Source organism: Leucoraja erinacea, chromosome 1 (genome assembly GCF_028641065.1).
Source record: "Leucoraja erinacea ecotype New England chromosome 1, Leri_hhj_1, whole genome shotgun sequence".
NCBI classification, from domain to species: domain Eukaryota; kingdom Metazoa; phylum Chordata; class Chondrichthyes; order Rajiformes; family Rajidae; genus Leucoraja; species Leucoraja erinaceus.
The window spans coordinates 84806748-84823097 of NC_073377.1; the positions used below are offsets into that span (position 1 = coordinate 84806748).

A 16350-nucleotide genomic window follows, 5' to 3' on the forward strand; every position below is an offset into this window, starting at 1 on the left:
GAATTTTTATAATTCATTACCAAACAGGGTCTTACTGATTCAGACACTGAGATTATACATAGGCATAGATAAATAGAGTTTTGGATATTACAGGAATCGAGGGATTTGGGGTCAGTGCACGAAATCAGTAGTGAGCTACCAGATCAGCCATGATCACTTTGAATGATGGAATAGCCATGAAGAGCAGATGGCCCACAGCTTCTTCTACGTCTTATGGTTTTATGTTGTAAATGCAGTGCAACATCTTCCATCAGGCTCTCCTTCCCCCAATCCAAGTAATTGCTGGCCTTGTGAAATTATATTAATCATCATTCTGCTGTTCAGACCTGTGTTGGCTTCACCATGTGCAGTTACATAAACTGCGACCATTTCAAAAGAACAGACCGAATTATTGAGGATGAAGGAGGATCTTGAAGAGAGAGTGCAATTTTTATTGAGGGTAAATTTTCAATAATGATAGTGTTTTTAAAGTGGCTCAAGCAGAGCCCAGAAATACTGGCAGATAAAAGAAGCACATCAGAGAGCTTAGCTGGGACTTATCTCAATACTTTTTTTATAAAGTCAATTGCACCACGCTGATTTAAAAGTGAAGGCAAACATGATCAAGATTATTCTCTTCAACTGGCTCTGCCAATTGTGCTTGTTGCAGCCAGAAAAGAAAAAAAGGACACATATCAGAATCAGGATGGATCACCTTGAGCTATCACCTTGAAATAGTATTTCAAATTCATTGATAGTTTGTGGCAGATTACTGTACACACCATTGTCACCAAGTGTTCAAGAGAGTACCAAGAGAGTTTTATTGTCATGTGTCCCTGATAGGACAATGAAATTCTTGCTTTGCTTTAGCACACCAGAACATAGTAGGCACAAATACTGAACTGACCAGTGTGTCCATATACCATTACATAAATATATACACACATGAATAATTAAACTGATAAAGTGCAAATAAACAGATTATTGGCTATTAATGTTCAGAGTTTTGTCCGAGCCGAGTTTAATAGCCTGATGGCTGTGGGGAAGAAGCAGTTCCTGAACCTGGCCGTTGCAGTCTTCAGGCTCCTGTAACTTCTACTTGAAGATGGAGGGGAGATGAGTGTATGGCCCAGATGGTGTGGGTCCTTGATGATGATGCCAGCCTTTTTGAGGCAGCGACTGCGATAGATCCCCTCAATGGACAGGAGGTCAGAGCCGATGATGGACTGGGCAGTGTTTACCACTTTTTGTAGTCTTTTCCAAACCAAGCCACGATGCAACCGGTCAGCATGGTCTCTACTGTGCACCTGTAGAAGTTAGAGCGAGTCCTCCTTGACATACCGACTCTCTGTAATCTTCTCAGGAAGTAGAGGTGCTGATGTGCATTCTTTATGATTGCATCAGTGTTCTCGGACCAGAAAAGATCTTCAGAGATATGCACGCCCAGGAATTTGAAGCTCTTGACCCTGTCCACCATCGACCCGTTGATATAAATGGGACTGTGGGTCCCCATCCTCCCCCTTCCAAAGTCCACAATCAGTTCCTTGGTTTTGCTGGTGTTGAGGGCCAGGTTATTGTGCTGGCACCATTTGGTCAGTCGGTTGATCTCACTGCTACACTCTGACTCGTCCCCATCAGTGATACGTCCCACAACAGTGGTATCGTCAGCGAACAAGATGATGGAGATCGTACTATGACCGGCTACGCAGTCATGAGTATAGAGTGAGTACAGCAGGGGGCTAAGCATACAGTCTTGAGGTGCCCCCGTGCGGATTGTAATCAAGGCTGACACATTTCCACCAATATGAACAGACTGTGGTCTGTGAATGAGGAAGTCGAGGATCCAGTTGCAGAGGGATGCCCAGAGACCCAGTTCTGCGAGTTTGGTAACCAGCTTGGAGGGGATGATTGTATTAAATGCTGAGCTGTAATCAATGAATAACAGCCTGACATATGGGTTTTTGTTGTCCAAGTGATCCAGAGCGGAGAGCCAGTGAGATCGCATCCACCGTTTATCTGTTGTGGTGGTAAGCGAACTGCAGAGGGTCCAGGTTTTTGTCGAGGTAGGAGTTGATTTGCTCCATGATCAACCTCTCAAAGCACTTCATCACCACAGACGTTAGTGCCACTGGTCGATAGTTATTGAGGCACGTCACCTTGCTCTTCTTGGGCACCGGTATAATTGATGCCCTTTTAAATTAACATTAAATTAACACTACACACCATATGCAGTATGTAGTGTTAATCTGAAGGGACCATCCTACATTTATGACCAGTATAGATGCAAGCACTGACAAAGGGTTTGTTAGTTCATATACATCTGTGAGGGCAAGAAAATGTTTGGACTAAATGCCCATATATACTGTAGGACATTCAGTTGAATTTCCCAGTCACTGCCAATAATCCAAAAGCGAAATACTGTAGATGCTGGAAATTGGAAATAAAACAGAAAATGCACGAAACTCTCAGATGGTCAGGCAATATTAATGAACAGAGCACCAAAGTTATGTGTCAGTTTGATTATTTTTATCTGGCTAGCTCTGCTAAATAAGCAAACTAAATAGATGTTATTCTCTGTATCATCTCAAGAAATCTTGATTTGGTTTAGTTTAGAGACACAGCAGCGAAACAGACCCTTCGGCCCACTGAGTCAATGCTAACATCCATATAATAGTTCTATGTTATCTCGTCCTCGACATCAGAGCGAATTAACCTACAAAACCGCATGTCTTTGGAATGTGGGAGGAAACCCACATGATCAAAAGGAGAACGTACAAACAGACAGCACCTGTGAACAGGATCGAACATGAGTCTCTGGTGCTGTGAGCACCACTGTGCTGCCCTGATGATAATCTCTTACTATCCTTCTATCTTATTCTGTACCTTTCTGGTTAAGGTGACAGTAAGTTCAGCAAATGTATTGTTATATCTGTGGGTAGATTATGTGAGCCTAATATTCCATCCTGGTAAATTCTAAACGTGTATGATATATGCCATTTCAGTCCTATCCTACTACTTGTCCTAAACTACCATTGCCTCTGCTGGGTCATTAATTTGATAAGTATATGTATCTCTCTAACATGGCCTTTGTAACATAGATCTAAGTGACTGGACACACAAGTTTTCTGGTAGATACAAGTTATCAGAATATCTGGTTAGCTAATGGGTAACAATGACCAGATCATTGAGGGGAGCCTGTGATAAAAAGATCATGGTTTGGAAAGGGACAAAAGTTCTCAATGTTTTGAAATTCTCTAACATTTGGGATGTTGAGCACCTCAAGGTTTATTACAAGGACCAGTTTCCCCTTTACCATCCCAAATCATTAGTTTTGACTGAAGATCCATCTCTGTGCTGTGCAGTTTAATTTAAGAAGAATAAATAATACCATCCTAGTTAAGGCTTCAAAGCTATTCAACTATTCAACTTGTAAAGGATAAAGCAATAAGTGGGACTCACCACAGTTTGCATTTTTCACCACTGCATTATGTGTTGCAAAGGTCAAACAGATAAAGTTACGATTAATTAACTACCTATTTTGACCCTGTTTGTTTCACATTCATAGGCATACGTCACTAGGGAAGAGGAATGACACTTTGTTGGAACATTGTGTTTGCACAACGTTATTTACAGGGGAAAGGTACAAAGTAATCAATCAGATTCAATATTAACATCACAAACAGGAAAACATTTGCAATTGCACGTTTTAGGAGTCTTATACTTGCTGTAGGATATTAAAGAACTTTAAATAAATTTTGTGATATTCAACGGGTTTGAAGCCTTTGAAAAAAGCACATTAAAAGGAAAAATAACAATTCAACAAGGTGGAAATTTAAAGCCTACTTATTTTGATGATTTCACTTGATTCAAAATTGATGCTCTGTGTCCTCTCATGCAACGACACCTATTTTTTATCATGGCTTTCTTCAAGTCAGTGAAAATTTAGTTTCTTTCAATTATTCCAAGAAGTGGTTTCTTTGTGTCACTCACAAAGCTAACTAGTAGCGCAGACATGTGATAGATCTGCCCTTTGGTCTTTTTCATCAATCACCCATTTGGTTTGTCTTACTTTCTCCAACCTTAAATGGAACTTGCATTTCCTTGAAACTATTCAAGACTATTGATTTCACCTTTTGTTTCAAATACTTTGGCCTTAGCAACTATTAATTCTTTACAAAGCACATATTGCTGAAGATGGGCAAGTAGCTCCCATAATAAAAAGGATTTTCCAACGTGTTTATTATACTCTTGTACCGAACATAGAAACATTGTAGGTACTTCTTCCTTTATATGTTATTCCTCATTTCCACTCACTGCCTTTCTTGTTCTATTTTAATTTAATCAATAGTGCTAAACATACATTGTACAACTCTCTCTAGTTCCTTTTGAATTATTGGTGTAGTAACTTATATGGATCTTTACAATGTGTTAAATTGTGCATCCCCGATGCTTTATTACAATACTCAGAATTATACAGCCTGTTAACTCTTCCCGTTATCTGATATATCATTAAATTATGATATTTTGATTTACAATGAAACGGAAAGTAATAGAAATACTCAGCAGGTCAGGCTGCATATATGACACGCGAAATAGCGTTAACATTTCAGGTTAAAAATCTTTATCAGAACTGAGAAGCAGACGAAGGAAGCTGCAAATAGGGTGTGGGGTTGGCTCTGATAATTGAAAACAGATAAGCTGTAAACAGGGTTATTCTGATGAAGAATCTTCAACTCGAAACATAATCTTCTCTTCCCAGAGATGATGTCCAACCTGCTGAGTATTTCCAGTACTATCTGTATTTATATTAGCTTGAGAGCCAGAGGCCCAGGTTCGACCCTGACTGCAGGTGCAATTTTTTTGGAGTTTGTACGTTTTCCCTGTGACCTGAGTGGGTTTTCGCCAGGAGCTCCGGTTTCCTCTCACACTCCCCAGACATACAGGTTGCAGGTTAATTGGCTTGGTAAAATTGTAAATTATCCCTAGTGTGTGTAGAATAGAGTTAATGTGCGAGGATCGATGGTCGGCGTGGACTCGGTGGGGCAAAGGGCCTGTTTCCGCACGGAATTTCTAAACTAAACTAAACCTAAAAAAGGAACCTACTTGAATGGCACCCCAAGCTGTCACCTCCCTCCAGCAGTGGATTGTTGAATCAATATAATTCTGCATTAATGCAGCAAGATTTCTTCAATTATATTTTCCATGCTTTTGATATCTACCATCATCATCGTTGAAATCATCATTACTGTTGAAAACATTAGCGACGTGGTGGTGCTAGTTTCCGACGGGCACGGTGACGGACGCACCACACATCTCAGTCCTCCATGCATCTGGCACATTAGTCTCTACACATTAGTCTTCCATCAAGGTCTACAGCATCGTCTTGATTGGCCGTCCCGGGTCACGTCATCCATGGGTGGGTTCCCACAGCACAACCTTGTGTGCTGGCATTTCTGGGTGGTGGTGACAGTGACCAGCGAACCTCACCCTTCTCATCCTGATCTTCTTGGTCAGAGGTGGAATCTCCCCATAGACCTGGACGTTGGTGATGTGGTCCTTCCAACTGACATTTTGAACTTTTCTGAGCATCCGGATGTAGGTACCATCAAGAGACTTGGATAGTGCTCACATGAGAGTCCATGCCTCACACCCATACAATAATATGGTCTCTACAGTTGTTGGGAAAAATCTCAGTTTGAGACCCTTAGACATCCGAGACGTCCAGATTTTCCCCATGTTATTGAGGGATTTCCATGCGAGCGCTTTCTGGACCTTGATTTCATTCTCCGAGCTCTGCATGCACTCTCCCAGGTACTTGAAGTCCTCCACTTTCTTGAGAGATGCACCGCCACTGGTCTTGAGAGGCTCATGGTCACCAACGTTGAACATGTACACCGTCTTCTTGACATTGAGGTGGAGGACAACTTTCTCGCACTCCGTCTCGATCCTGCGGAGCAGCTCCTGTACCTCCTTAATCGTGTCTTCCAGCAGGACAATGTCATCAGCGAAGTTGAGGTCTGACGTTGACTGGCCCGATTCTTCTCAAACGGCTTGGGGTGATTGTAAAGCCAAGATCCTCATGTTCCTTGAGCGCCTGCCGCATGGCATAATCAAGGACAATGACGAAGAGAAAGGGTGCCAGCGTGTCTCCCTGTAAGCCTCTTGAACACTTTGCTCTCGCCATCCGGGGTGACAACTTTGGCCGTGGTGCCCAAGTACATATCCTCAATGGCTCTCAGGAGACGAGGAGGGATACCGTAAGCCTTCAAAATCCTCATCTACCACCTTGGAAGATATATGCAACTGATGCATATTCATCTTAAACCTGTGTACCATTTTACCTTGCAGATATATTACTGCTTGTTTATCGTTTATTGGGACTAAATACTGGAAATTTGTATCCAACTGAGCTGTGGGATAATTCTGTAACTGGCTTACTACCACCGTTAAGGATAGAAAATAAATGCTGGAATTATCACGGCATCCTAAACTTGCCGGCACCTGTCATAGTCGCAGCAGGTTGCCGAAAATTTTCAACATGTTGAAAATCCAGCAACGACCAGAAAAAGGTACAACTCTTTGGGCGACTACTCACGACCATACAGGCGTCACCCCGCGACATCGCGTAAGTGGGTCAGGCCCCACTCAGTGGCAAGGTGGACTGAAAGGTTAAAGGTACGACTTATTTCATTTGGATGGTTGATTGCCTGATTCGATTCAGAATCATTGACAACAGCCAACACGATTCAACCTAATAGAAACAGAAGTTCTAATTTCTAAATAGTGATGTTTCATATATTTGGCTGTCATCTACACAATCTTCTTCAGAAAATGAAGGATCAGGTGGTGCAAATATGTGGAACAACTTAATGACTATGGCATTTGCCAGCAACACTTCATTTCGTCATTTTCTTTTATTCAATATAATTGATTTCATTTTGTGCTGTTCCGAGGCATTTTCAGCCTGATATTTTTAAATGAAATCATCTCTGCCATTTCCATCTTGAATTGGACATTTTATAGGGTAATTTTCTTATCAATGATTGAAGCAGAGGAAAGTGGAATTGAACCATGTCCCCCTTGAAAACATACATTTTTTGTTAAATTACCTTGCAAAGACAGGCACTTCAGCATTCATCAATTTACCTTACTTGCAATAATCTTGCAGGAATTTAAAATTGCTTCAGTCCATAGACTACACACAATATGAGCTGGTAGACATTAAATAAACACTGAAAACCAGTCAACCAAAATAATTGAGCTTTTTGTTAAATGTGATATAATAAAATTTGACACATACAAGTGAAAAATACTTAAATGTATGTCTATGAACACATACTTTGATGATTGAATTACCCTTCAGAATACCCTTTAAAAATATAGCTGCTTCTGATGACAATTGAATTAGGCATCATTTCTGAATGATAATCTCCAGTGGTCTAATTTTTCCTAATGAATACAGTCTAACTCTTTGATGAAAAGTAAAGTGGCTTTTAGTCTAATCATATGCTGAAGAACTAAGACAAACTCCAGGGTTCTCTCCTCTGCTTAGGGCATTGATTGCTTTCTGGGAATGGCTGTACAGCATCTGTCACTCTCCAATACCTCAGCCAGTGAACCATTATACATGTGCCAGTTTTGACAGTAAGTACCAGAAGGCTATTTGTCATTGAGGAACATTCATCCAAACTTGATCTTGCCTTCACGTTATATCCAAACATATCCATTTCCTTTTGTAAAGGAAACCTTTTTAATTTCCAGCATCTGCAGTCTTTTGTGTCTCCTTAATTTTATCTTTTTTAGATACATTTTATCTAATTATCCTTAATTTTATCTTTGATTGCACCAGTAATATCTCAGCTTATTAATACATTTTGCCACGAAGGCCAGCAGCAGTACTCAATGCCCTAATCACAATGACATGGATCGAACACGTTTCCATTGTACGGATTAATTATACATTGGGCCCACAGACCTGTTTTCCACTGCCATTCAGACCTGAACTCCATATCCTGGCACAATTTCAGCCTTTAACTTTCAAATTACTAAATCTTTGTTTTTTGGAAAATTTCCAGGACAGATTTTCTCAAGTTAATTCAAAGATGTTTATTGTGAGTATTTAGCGCCTAAAGCATTGCCCGCGCATTCCGTCCACAGATACTGTTTGTCCAGCTGAGATCCTTGAGGATATTGTGTTTTGAGAGTGATGACAAAATAGTTAGACAGTGTGGAAAAAATATTGTGAACTTACACAAGATTACAGGGAACTATTAAGTGGTGTGTGTTTTTGAGATCAGTCAAATGAATTGTGGAGCATTTCCAGTTACGTATTCCCTTTTGTCCTAAGTTCTTGATTAGGCACCCTACATGAATAGTTTGCATTGTGATAAAAATTGCAATCATGTTATGATTTCCAGTCCAGATGACTACAAGGTATTTGTCTATTTAGATTAGATATAGTTGGAACTTGTTAAAGCATGAATATACTAGATAGTGGTAGATATAATATCATTCTAGAAAGCCATACAATATTTATACAAGCAAGGACAACTTGAAAGACAGCTGATTTGATAACATAAATCCTTTTATAGGAAATTAAAACTTAGTGTTCACTGATAAAAAAATGCATTGTTGCAGGTATTTTAAACCTTCATTCAATAGATATTTTGTGAATGCAATTTTAATTTCACACACTGGACGATAATCTGGTTGCTTGTTTGCTTTACAACTATGTTACTTTCATTCATTTCATACCAAGCAGCAATAAATGAAGTGGTGGAAGAATATGGTAGACAAAAATGCTGGAGAAACTCAGCGGGTGAGGCAGCATCTATGGAGCGAAGGAAATAGGCAACGTTTCGGGTCGAGACCCTTCTTCAGACTGATGTGAGGGTGAGGGTTGCGGGGCGGGGAAGAAGAAAGGAAGAGGCAGAGACAGTGGGCTGAGGGAGAGCTGGGAAGGGGAGGAGAAAGCAGGGACTACCTGAAATTAGAGGTCAATGTTCATACCGCTGGGGTGCAAACTGCCCAAGCGAAATATGAGGTGCTGCTCTAACTTACGGTGGGCCTCACTCTGGCCATGGAGGATGCCCAGTACAGAAAGTTCTGATCCAGAATGGGAGGGGGAATTGAAATGCCGAGCCACCGGAAGATCAGGTAGGTTAATGCGAATTGAGCGGAGGTGTTGGGCGAAGCGATCGCCAAGCCTACGCTTGGTCTCTCTGATGTAGAGCAGCTGATATCTAGAGCAACAGACGCAATAGATGAGGTTCCAACTGAGGTGCAGATGAACCTCTGCCACACTTGGAAAGACTGCTTGGGTCCTTGAATGGAATCAAGGGGGGAGGTAAAGCGACAAGTGTAGCATTTCCTGCGGTTGCAAGGGAAAGTGCCAGGAGAGGGGGTGGTTTGGGTGGGAAGGGACGAATTGACCAGGGAGTTACGGAGGGAGCGGTCTCTGCGGAGAGCAGACAGGAAGGAGATGGGAAGATTTGGCCAGTGGTGGGATCCCGTTGGAGGTGGTGGAAATGTCGGAGGATTATTTGTTGTATGTGACGGCTGGTAGGGTGGAAGGTGAGGACAAGGGGGACTCTGCCCTTGTTACGAGTAGGGGGATGGGGAGTGAGAGCAGAGTTACGGGGTATAGAAGAGACCCTGGTGAGAGCCTCATCTATAGTAGAAGAGGGGATTCCCCGTTCCCTGAATATTATTATTTCATTTTTGCCCCATAACTTTGTCAGACAGGTAAAGAAAATCTGTGCTATGTTATCTAGAAATGCTGGGATAGAGTAGGAACCTTATTTTTGAGTACTTTGGTTATTAAATCCAAGGCAGAATGCAGCAGAGGAACTATAACTAGGAGGTGGCATTTCTCCGTGGATCTGACTTTCAAGTGAGAAATAGGTGTGAACCGACTACCAGTCAATATCCAGATCTCAGATAAGTTTGCAGAAAGGAAATCCAGAAAAGTGATGGTGTTAATCATTGACAGGAGCTTAACTATTCCTTCATTTTATCCAGCTCCTGAAGACCTATAATAAACCTAACATCAGTAGATTCTTCCACTATGTCCTCTTCCAACATCAGTCAGGAAAGGCATGGTGTCTTCATTGTTCAAAACTAGACCACGCCTAACAGTGACAGCAGGCCCGAGACTTTGCATGTTAAGGAGGACCGTCAGGTGGTTGCTTTTGCTGAGGGGCAGCTTAAAATGAAGGATGGAGTGGTCCCATGAACACACTAAGCCTCTGCCGATTTTAGTTATCTATGGGTGCCTGCTAAGTTTGGTTTATCTTTATATTAAGTTAATATTGCACTTTGGCCAGGATTTCACCTTCTCCAATTGTCACCTTCAATGGTTACTTCCCAAAATCTTTTCTGAGCAGGGCACTTCTTGCTGGTCCAAAGAATCCCAGACTCCAGTGACTGTCTCCTCACCAGCAGGCTAGTCTAGCCTGTGAATCTCTACTTTGACAACTGGCAAAGCCCAAGCCCCCGTTTTGACTGTCAAAGTCTTTGTAGTTTTTAATGTTTTGTGATCATCTCTGATGTTCAGATATGTACATTTTAAATTTAAATTATTAACAATTAAAAAATAAAATCAACTGAAATGTTTAAAAATGCTTAATGAAAAGTATTTAGCATTTTGCCCACAATTGAGAAAATAGTTTGTTACTATTCTTCCCCATGGCCCTACAATTTATACTTGACTCAAGGGATTGCTACAATACTTGAATCAAGGGGTTGTCGGGTCCTGCACCATATCCAACATGGTGTTGGAACAGTATGGAAAATAGGCACCAACGCATGCAATTGCCTGAGAATCACAGCAAGAATCTCGAACTCAGGCAAGACTAGCTCAAGACCCAACCCCAACACTTGACTCTACCATGAGGACCCAGTGAGGACCACAACCGGGAAATGACCAGCAGACATCAATCTCTAGTAGATCTTTACGTGTTCACATGGCAGTCCTAAAACCTACATTGAAAAGTCTGGACTCTTATTTGCTGCACTTGGTAAAAATATTGAGATAAAGTTTCTAACTAATGTCTGCTTTGAAAGAGAGCTAACCAAAGTTAGTATTAAGTATAGGTATGGTCTACAGTTATGAAGCAATGAATTTGCAGTGGCATCGGAGTGGTGTCATGGTCTAGTGGTCACTGTTGCAATGTGTGAGGACATTAACATGCAGGTCTAGCTAAAATTTGTCTGCTAAGTTAATTGAATAGACCGTAGTTGAAATATGAATTCTGATCATATATGTTTAAGTAAAATAACAATCAGAGTGTTCCAATCCTTTCATTGCACAGTTATACATATATAAACATCAGCTATGTATTTTTTGAGTTGCAATCTGATTTTATAGCAAATGTACTCTTACCAGAGGTTTATGTTTGAGTTGTAAATCGTGTGATTAACAATTGAAAGATTATTTCTTATTTGACAGAAGATGGATGAAGAAAACGAGGCCAACCTTTTGGCTGCTCTAACTGAGACATTGGACAGCATCCCGATAGATGAGGATGGGCTGCCATCATTTGATGCACTGACAGATGGGGATGTGACCAGTGTCGATGACCCTAGCTCTCCCTCAACGCCTGATGGCACTCCCATGACCCCGGAGGCTGAAGAGCCATCTCTAGTAAGAATCTTTCCTGCTCTGGCTAACGCTAAATGAGTGTGATGTAGTTAAAATAAGGGTTGGGTTTTTAAGTTGTAGCCACAAGGACAATGTATGCAGTGAATACCTACAAACAATCTATCAGTTGAAGATGTACTGCATTCTACATTCACATTTATAGCAACTTGGATATCATAAACTAATAGCTTCTAAATATGCACATGTTAAGTCTGTTTCTCTCAACTATCATTTGTTGGTTATTAACTTTCCAAAATGATTAACAACAACGCAGCATAAAAACTTTAAAATGGGCATATTTGGATAACGTGATAGGATAAAAATTTGTTTGCACACTGTTTATTTCATGCTTTGTTTCGATTTTCCACCCATTTGATTGCATTTTTCCAGCTGAAGAAGCTCTTGCTGGCTCCAGCTAATTCCCAATGTACTTACAATGAATGCCATGGAGGCAGCTCTCACATCCGCGCAACCAATAATAACAGGATTGGACCAAGCCCTGCTGTTGTCAAGGTACATTTTAATACCAATAATCTGAAATTTCTGTCCAGGTCAGAAAGGAATATTTTATTTATTTAAAGAATGAGAGTAGTTGCAGCGCAAACTGATGAACTTGTTATTCAGCAATGATTGAAAATCCTGATGAGTTATTGACTTTTATTTCAATAAAATGCATGTAGATCATTGACTTTAATTGTAGATGAAATAAAGAATAAGCAAGCTCAGATATAAATGACTGAAGCCATTATGCTTGGCACATACTTCCAGATTGGATTACCTTGTATCATATTTCGGGAATATTGACTGTATCATATTCAGCATATAAAGTATATTGTGGTTATGGTGCTGACAATCAGTCTGGCGAACCAAGCTGCTCCCTTATACAAGGCTGCACCACTTCTGCAATAACCTGCATCTGCCCAGGCATGAACAGTCCACAAAGAAGACAAACACATGGCCAATTCCTGCCTCACACTCCATACTTTATCATCAGCTAGTTTTTGGAAAAGTAATCAACAGTGGCAAATCTCACCAATAATTTACTCATAAATGATAATCAAATGTCGCAAATCAGAACTATAAATAGAAAATGCTGGAAATACTCTGCAAGTACGACAGCATGTGTAGATGGGGAAATTATTAACATTTCTGGGACCATTCATCAGAATGGAGGAAAAAATAATGTGCTCAGTTTGGCAGGGCCACTCGCATCACACCTCATGGTACCAACACGGGCCCAACAGCAGAATTCCTGAGATGATTGGAAATGGTCACTGATATAAGGGCAACATTTGAATGAGTGTGGTATCAAAATATTCTAATAACATTTATATTTTTGAATCTGGAAGAAAAATATGAGCTGTACTCATGAGAAGCAATCATTTTAGCCCAGTACCTCACAGCAAGAGTTCTGCAGGATAAGCAACATTCATACCATAAGTGTAATGGATAATGACCATTGGCATTAGTATCCGTTTATTATTGTCACGAGTAGCGAGGTACATGAAAAGGTTTTGTTTGCATGCTGTTCAATTAAATCAAGTCATACTATTCATGAGTACACTAGTCATACACTAGTACAAGTGTTGCATATAGAAAAATACCAGAGTGCAGAATATAGTTTTACAGCATTGTAGCATTGCAGTTGCAGAGAGTAAATCCAGCGTCTGAAATGAAGTAGGTTAGAATATTGGAACTACCCCCTAATTTATGGGATTCTGATAATAAAGGGGAAGAAGCTGGTCCTGAGTCTGGGCATATGTGCTTCCAAGCTTCTGCATATATTCACCAGGAAGAATTAGGGCAACCAATGAATGGGGGTGGCACTACGTACAGATTCCCTTCGAAATAACAAATCGTACTAACTTGCAAGCCACATTGCCATTTCCTCAATAGTGAATCCACAAACTCCCTGCCCAGCAGCTTTGTGGCAGTACCCTCACATGAAGAACTTTGGTGGTTCAAGAAGACGATTCAAGATGATGATTAATCACCAACTTCTTTAGGGCAGTTAGTGACGGGTGATAAATGTTAGCCATGCCAATTAAGCCCTACAGATGAATAAGATAAATTTGCAGTTCCTCAGATAATGAAACAGCATGCAGCATTTAGGCAGAGCTGATAAGTGGCATGTAATATCTCCAGCAAAAGGAGTCTCACTTGATATTTAAGGGCCTTACCATCACTAAATTTCACACATCAACATCCCGGCGAAACCTATGGTGCATGACTATTTTGCAGGCATAGCCAGATTTGCAATCGCAACCACTTCCCAGGGACACTCTTAAGAAGCAAGTTTTGTTTTAACTTTACATAAATGGACACTGTCATATTAAAGACACCAATGCTGTCGTGATCACTGGTCCCTCTCACCGCCAGTCTGCTGCTTCCTTACACCTCTGGTCCCTGTGCCTTCACTGCATTATTGTTTTCTTTTTCGTGCTGCTGCAGTAGTTCACTCCCCCGATGCTGCCAAACCCACTGAATTCCTTCAGCGAAATTGGGATTGCATAGAACTAGTGTGAATGGGTGATCAGTGGGTGGGGAACCTTTTCATGGTGGAATGACACATTAAGTTAACTGTAATCTAATAAGACCGCATCCAAGAAACTTCAATTAGGTATACTTCAAAATGTACATTATTTTGTTAAAATAGCCCTCATGACTTACTGATGTTTTAATTGTGGCCACCAGTCAGGGAAGATTATTTTGTTGAATCTTCTTTTACCCTTTGGTATTTTAAATACATTCATTTTAAGATTAAAATTAAAATAATTAAAGAACAAAAACATATTAATAAAAATAAAAGGTAGACAAAAATGCTGGAGAAACTCAGCGGATGAGGCAGCATCTATGGAGCGAAGCAAATAGGCGATGTTTTGGGTCGAGACCCTTCTTCAGACCTGACCAGAAGAAGGGTCTCGACTCGAAACATCGCCTTCGCTCCATAGATGCTGCATCACCCGCTGAGTTTCTCCAGCATTTTTGTCTACCTTCGATTTTCCAGCATCTGCAATTCCTTCTGAAATAAAAATAAAAGGATTTGTTCTACAAAATTTGGATTAATTCAAAATGCCGCACTTAATGGCCTAGAAAGCCGCATGCGGCCTTAAAGCCGCAGGTTCCCCACCCCTGCTCTAAACTAAACTCCATGTCTGTTTCTACACATCAATTGTTTGCTTTATGCATGTAGAAACAAGGAACTGCTGATGCTGGTTTACAAAAGAAGTCAAAGTGCCGGAGTAACTCAGCGGGTCAGGCAGCATCTCAATAGGTCATGGATAGGTGATGTTTCGAGTTGGGGTTCACACCAGAAGAGGCGCCCATCCATATTCTCTTGAGATGCTGCCTGACCTGCTGAGTTAGTCCTGCACTTTGTGCCTTCTTTTGGTTTATGCATGTTTTATATGGGGGAAGAAAAGTATAAAAGTGTTAGATCGGAGATAGGTTGTATTTGGATGACATTGTGAGTTTGCATTTCCAGGCATGATTCACCTTGCTGTGAATAATGTCACACGCCTAATGATATCACAGGTTCCTCCACTGCTGGCAGATTTTGCCGATTTTGGCGGTGACCGGCATTCTTTGCTGACCACTCAGAAAAAAACTAGTGACACCACGCAAGGAGTCAGCAATTAAAGGTTCTGCGCTTTGACATTACTGTCGTTCACACCACATCTGCTGCCCTCAGTTCTCAATGGTCTGCATTATGGAATGTGACGTACTGGTGTATTCTTCAACAATTGAAACCCTTCAAGCTTGAGCTGCACAGTTTAGTTTAGTTCATTGTCACGTGTACCGAGATACAGTGAAAAGCTTTTGTTGCATGCTATCCAGTCAGCAGAAAGACAATACATGATTACAATCGAGCCAATTACAGTGTAGAGATACATGATAGGGGAATAACATTTAATGCAAGGTAAAGCCAGCAAAGTCCAATCAAGGCTAGTCCGAGGGTCACGAATGAGGTAGATAGTAGTTCAGCACTGCTCTCTAGTTGTGGTAGGATGATTCAGTTGCCAGGTAACAGCTGGGAAGAAGCTGTCCCTGAATCAGGTGGTGTGCATTTTTGCACTTCTATACCTTTTGCATGATGGCAGTGGCCTGGGATGTGAGCACATCCCATGATAAGCTTGCTGTGACAATATCCATGTAATTTATGCGTATGAGCTGTACTCATTCTCGCACATGCTCAGTAAATCAGTCAGCGACCTTTGAAAGTGGGAACCGATATGTTTGAACTTGAGGGAAAGCATTATTTAATCACAGTTGACTATCTATCTAACTTCTGGGCAGTAGACAGACTGTATGACCTGAGCAGCAGGACAATCATTGTGAAACTCACGGACCACTTTGCAAGATACGGAATTCCCAACACAGCAACAACGGGACACAGTTCTCGTCAGAGGGGTTCACCAAATTTGCCAGGAAATGGGAAATTGACCATTACACAATTTCTCCAAGATAGTCAAGCTAATGGTAAGGTGGAATCGGCAGTCAAGGCAGCTAAGTGAGTGCTGAAGAAAACCAATCACTCAAAGACGGATGTTTACTTGGCAATACAGGAATTGCGCAACACCCCTGCGCAAGGAGTGAACAGTAGTTCTGCACAAAGACTACATGGAAGCAGAACAAGAACAACACTTCCAATAACATATAACCTCCTCAAACCGCGTGGTGCTGAGATACTCATGGATGAGAGGAAAAAGATGCAGGATTTGCAAGGAAAA

At 41.0% G+C, this 16350-nt stretch overlaps 1 protein-coding gene across 3 annotated transcripts in view; it reads left to right on the forward strand.

Annotated features, from left to right (window-relative positions):
* Nucleotides 1-16350, forward strand: part of ppargc1a (peroxisome proliferator-activated receptor gamma, coactivator 1 alpha) — a 569866-nt gene that overhangs the window by 487058 nt on the left and 66458 nt on the right. For all 3 annotated transcript variants that reach the window (XM_055638229.1, XM_055638246.1, XM_055638238.1), the window contains exons 3-4: nucleotides 11429-11623; nucleotides 12011-12133. In XM_055638229.1, coding sequence (XP_055494204.1) covers nucleotides 11429-11623; nucleotides 12011-12133 — 318 coding nt within the window. The remainder of the gene's footprint in view (nucleotides 1-11428; nucleotides 11624-12010; nucleotides 12134-16350) is intronic.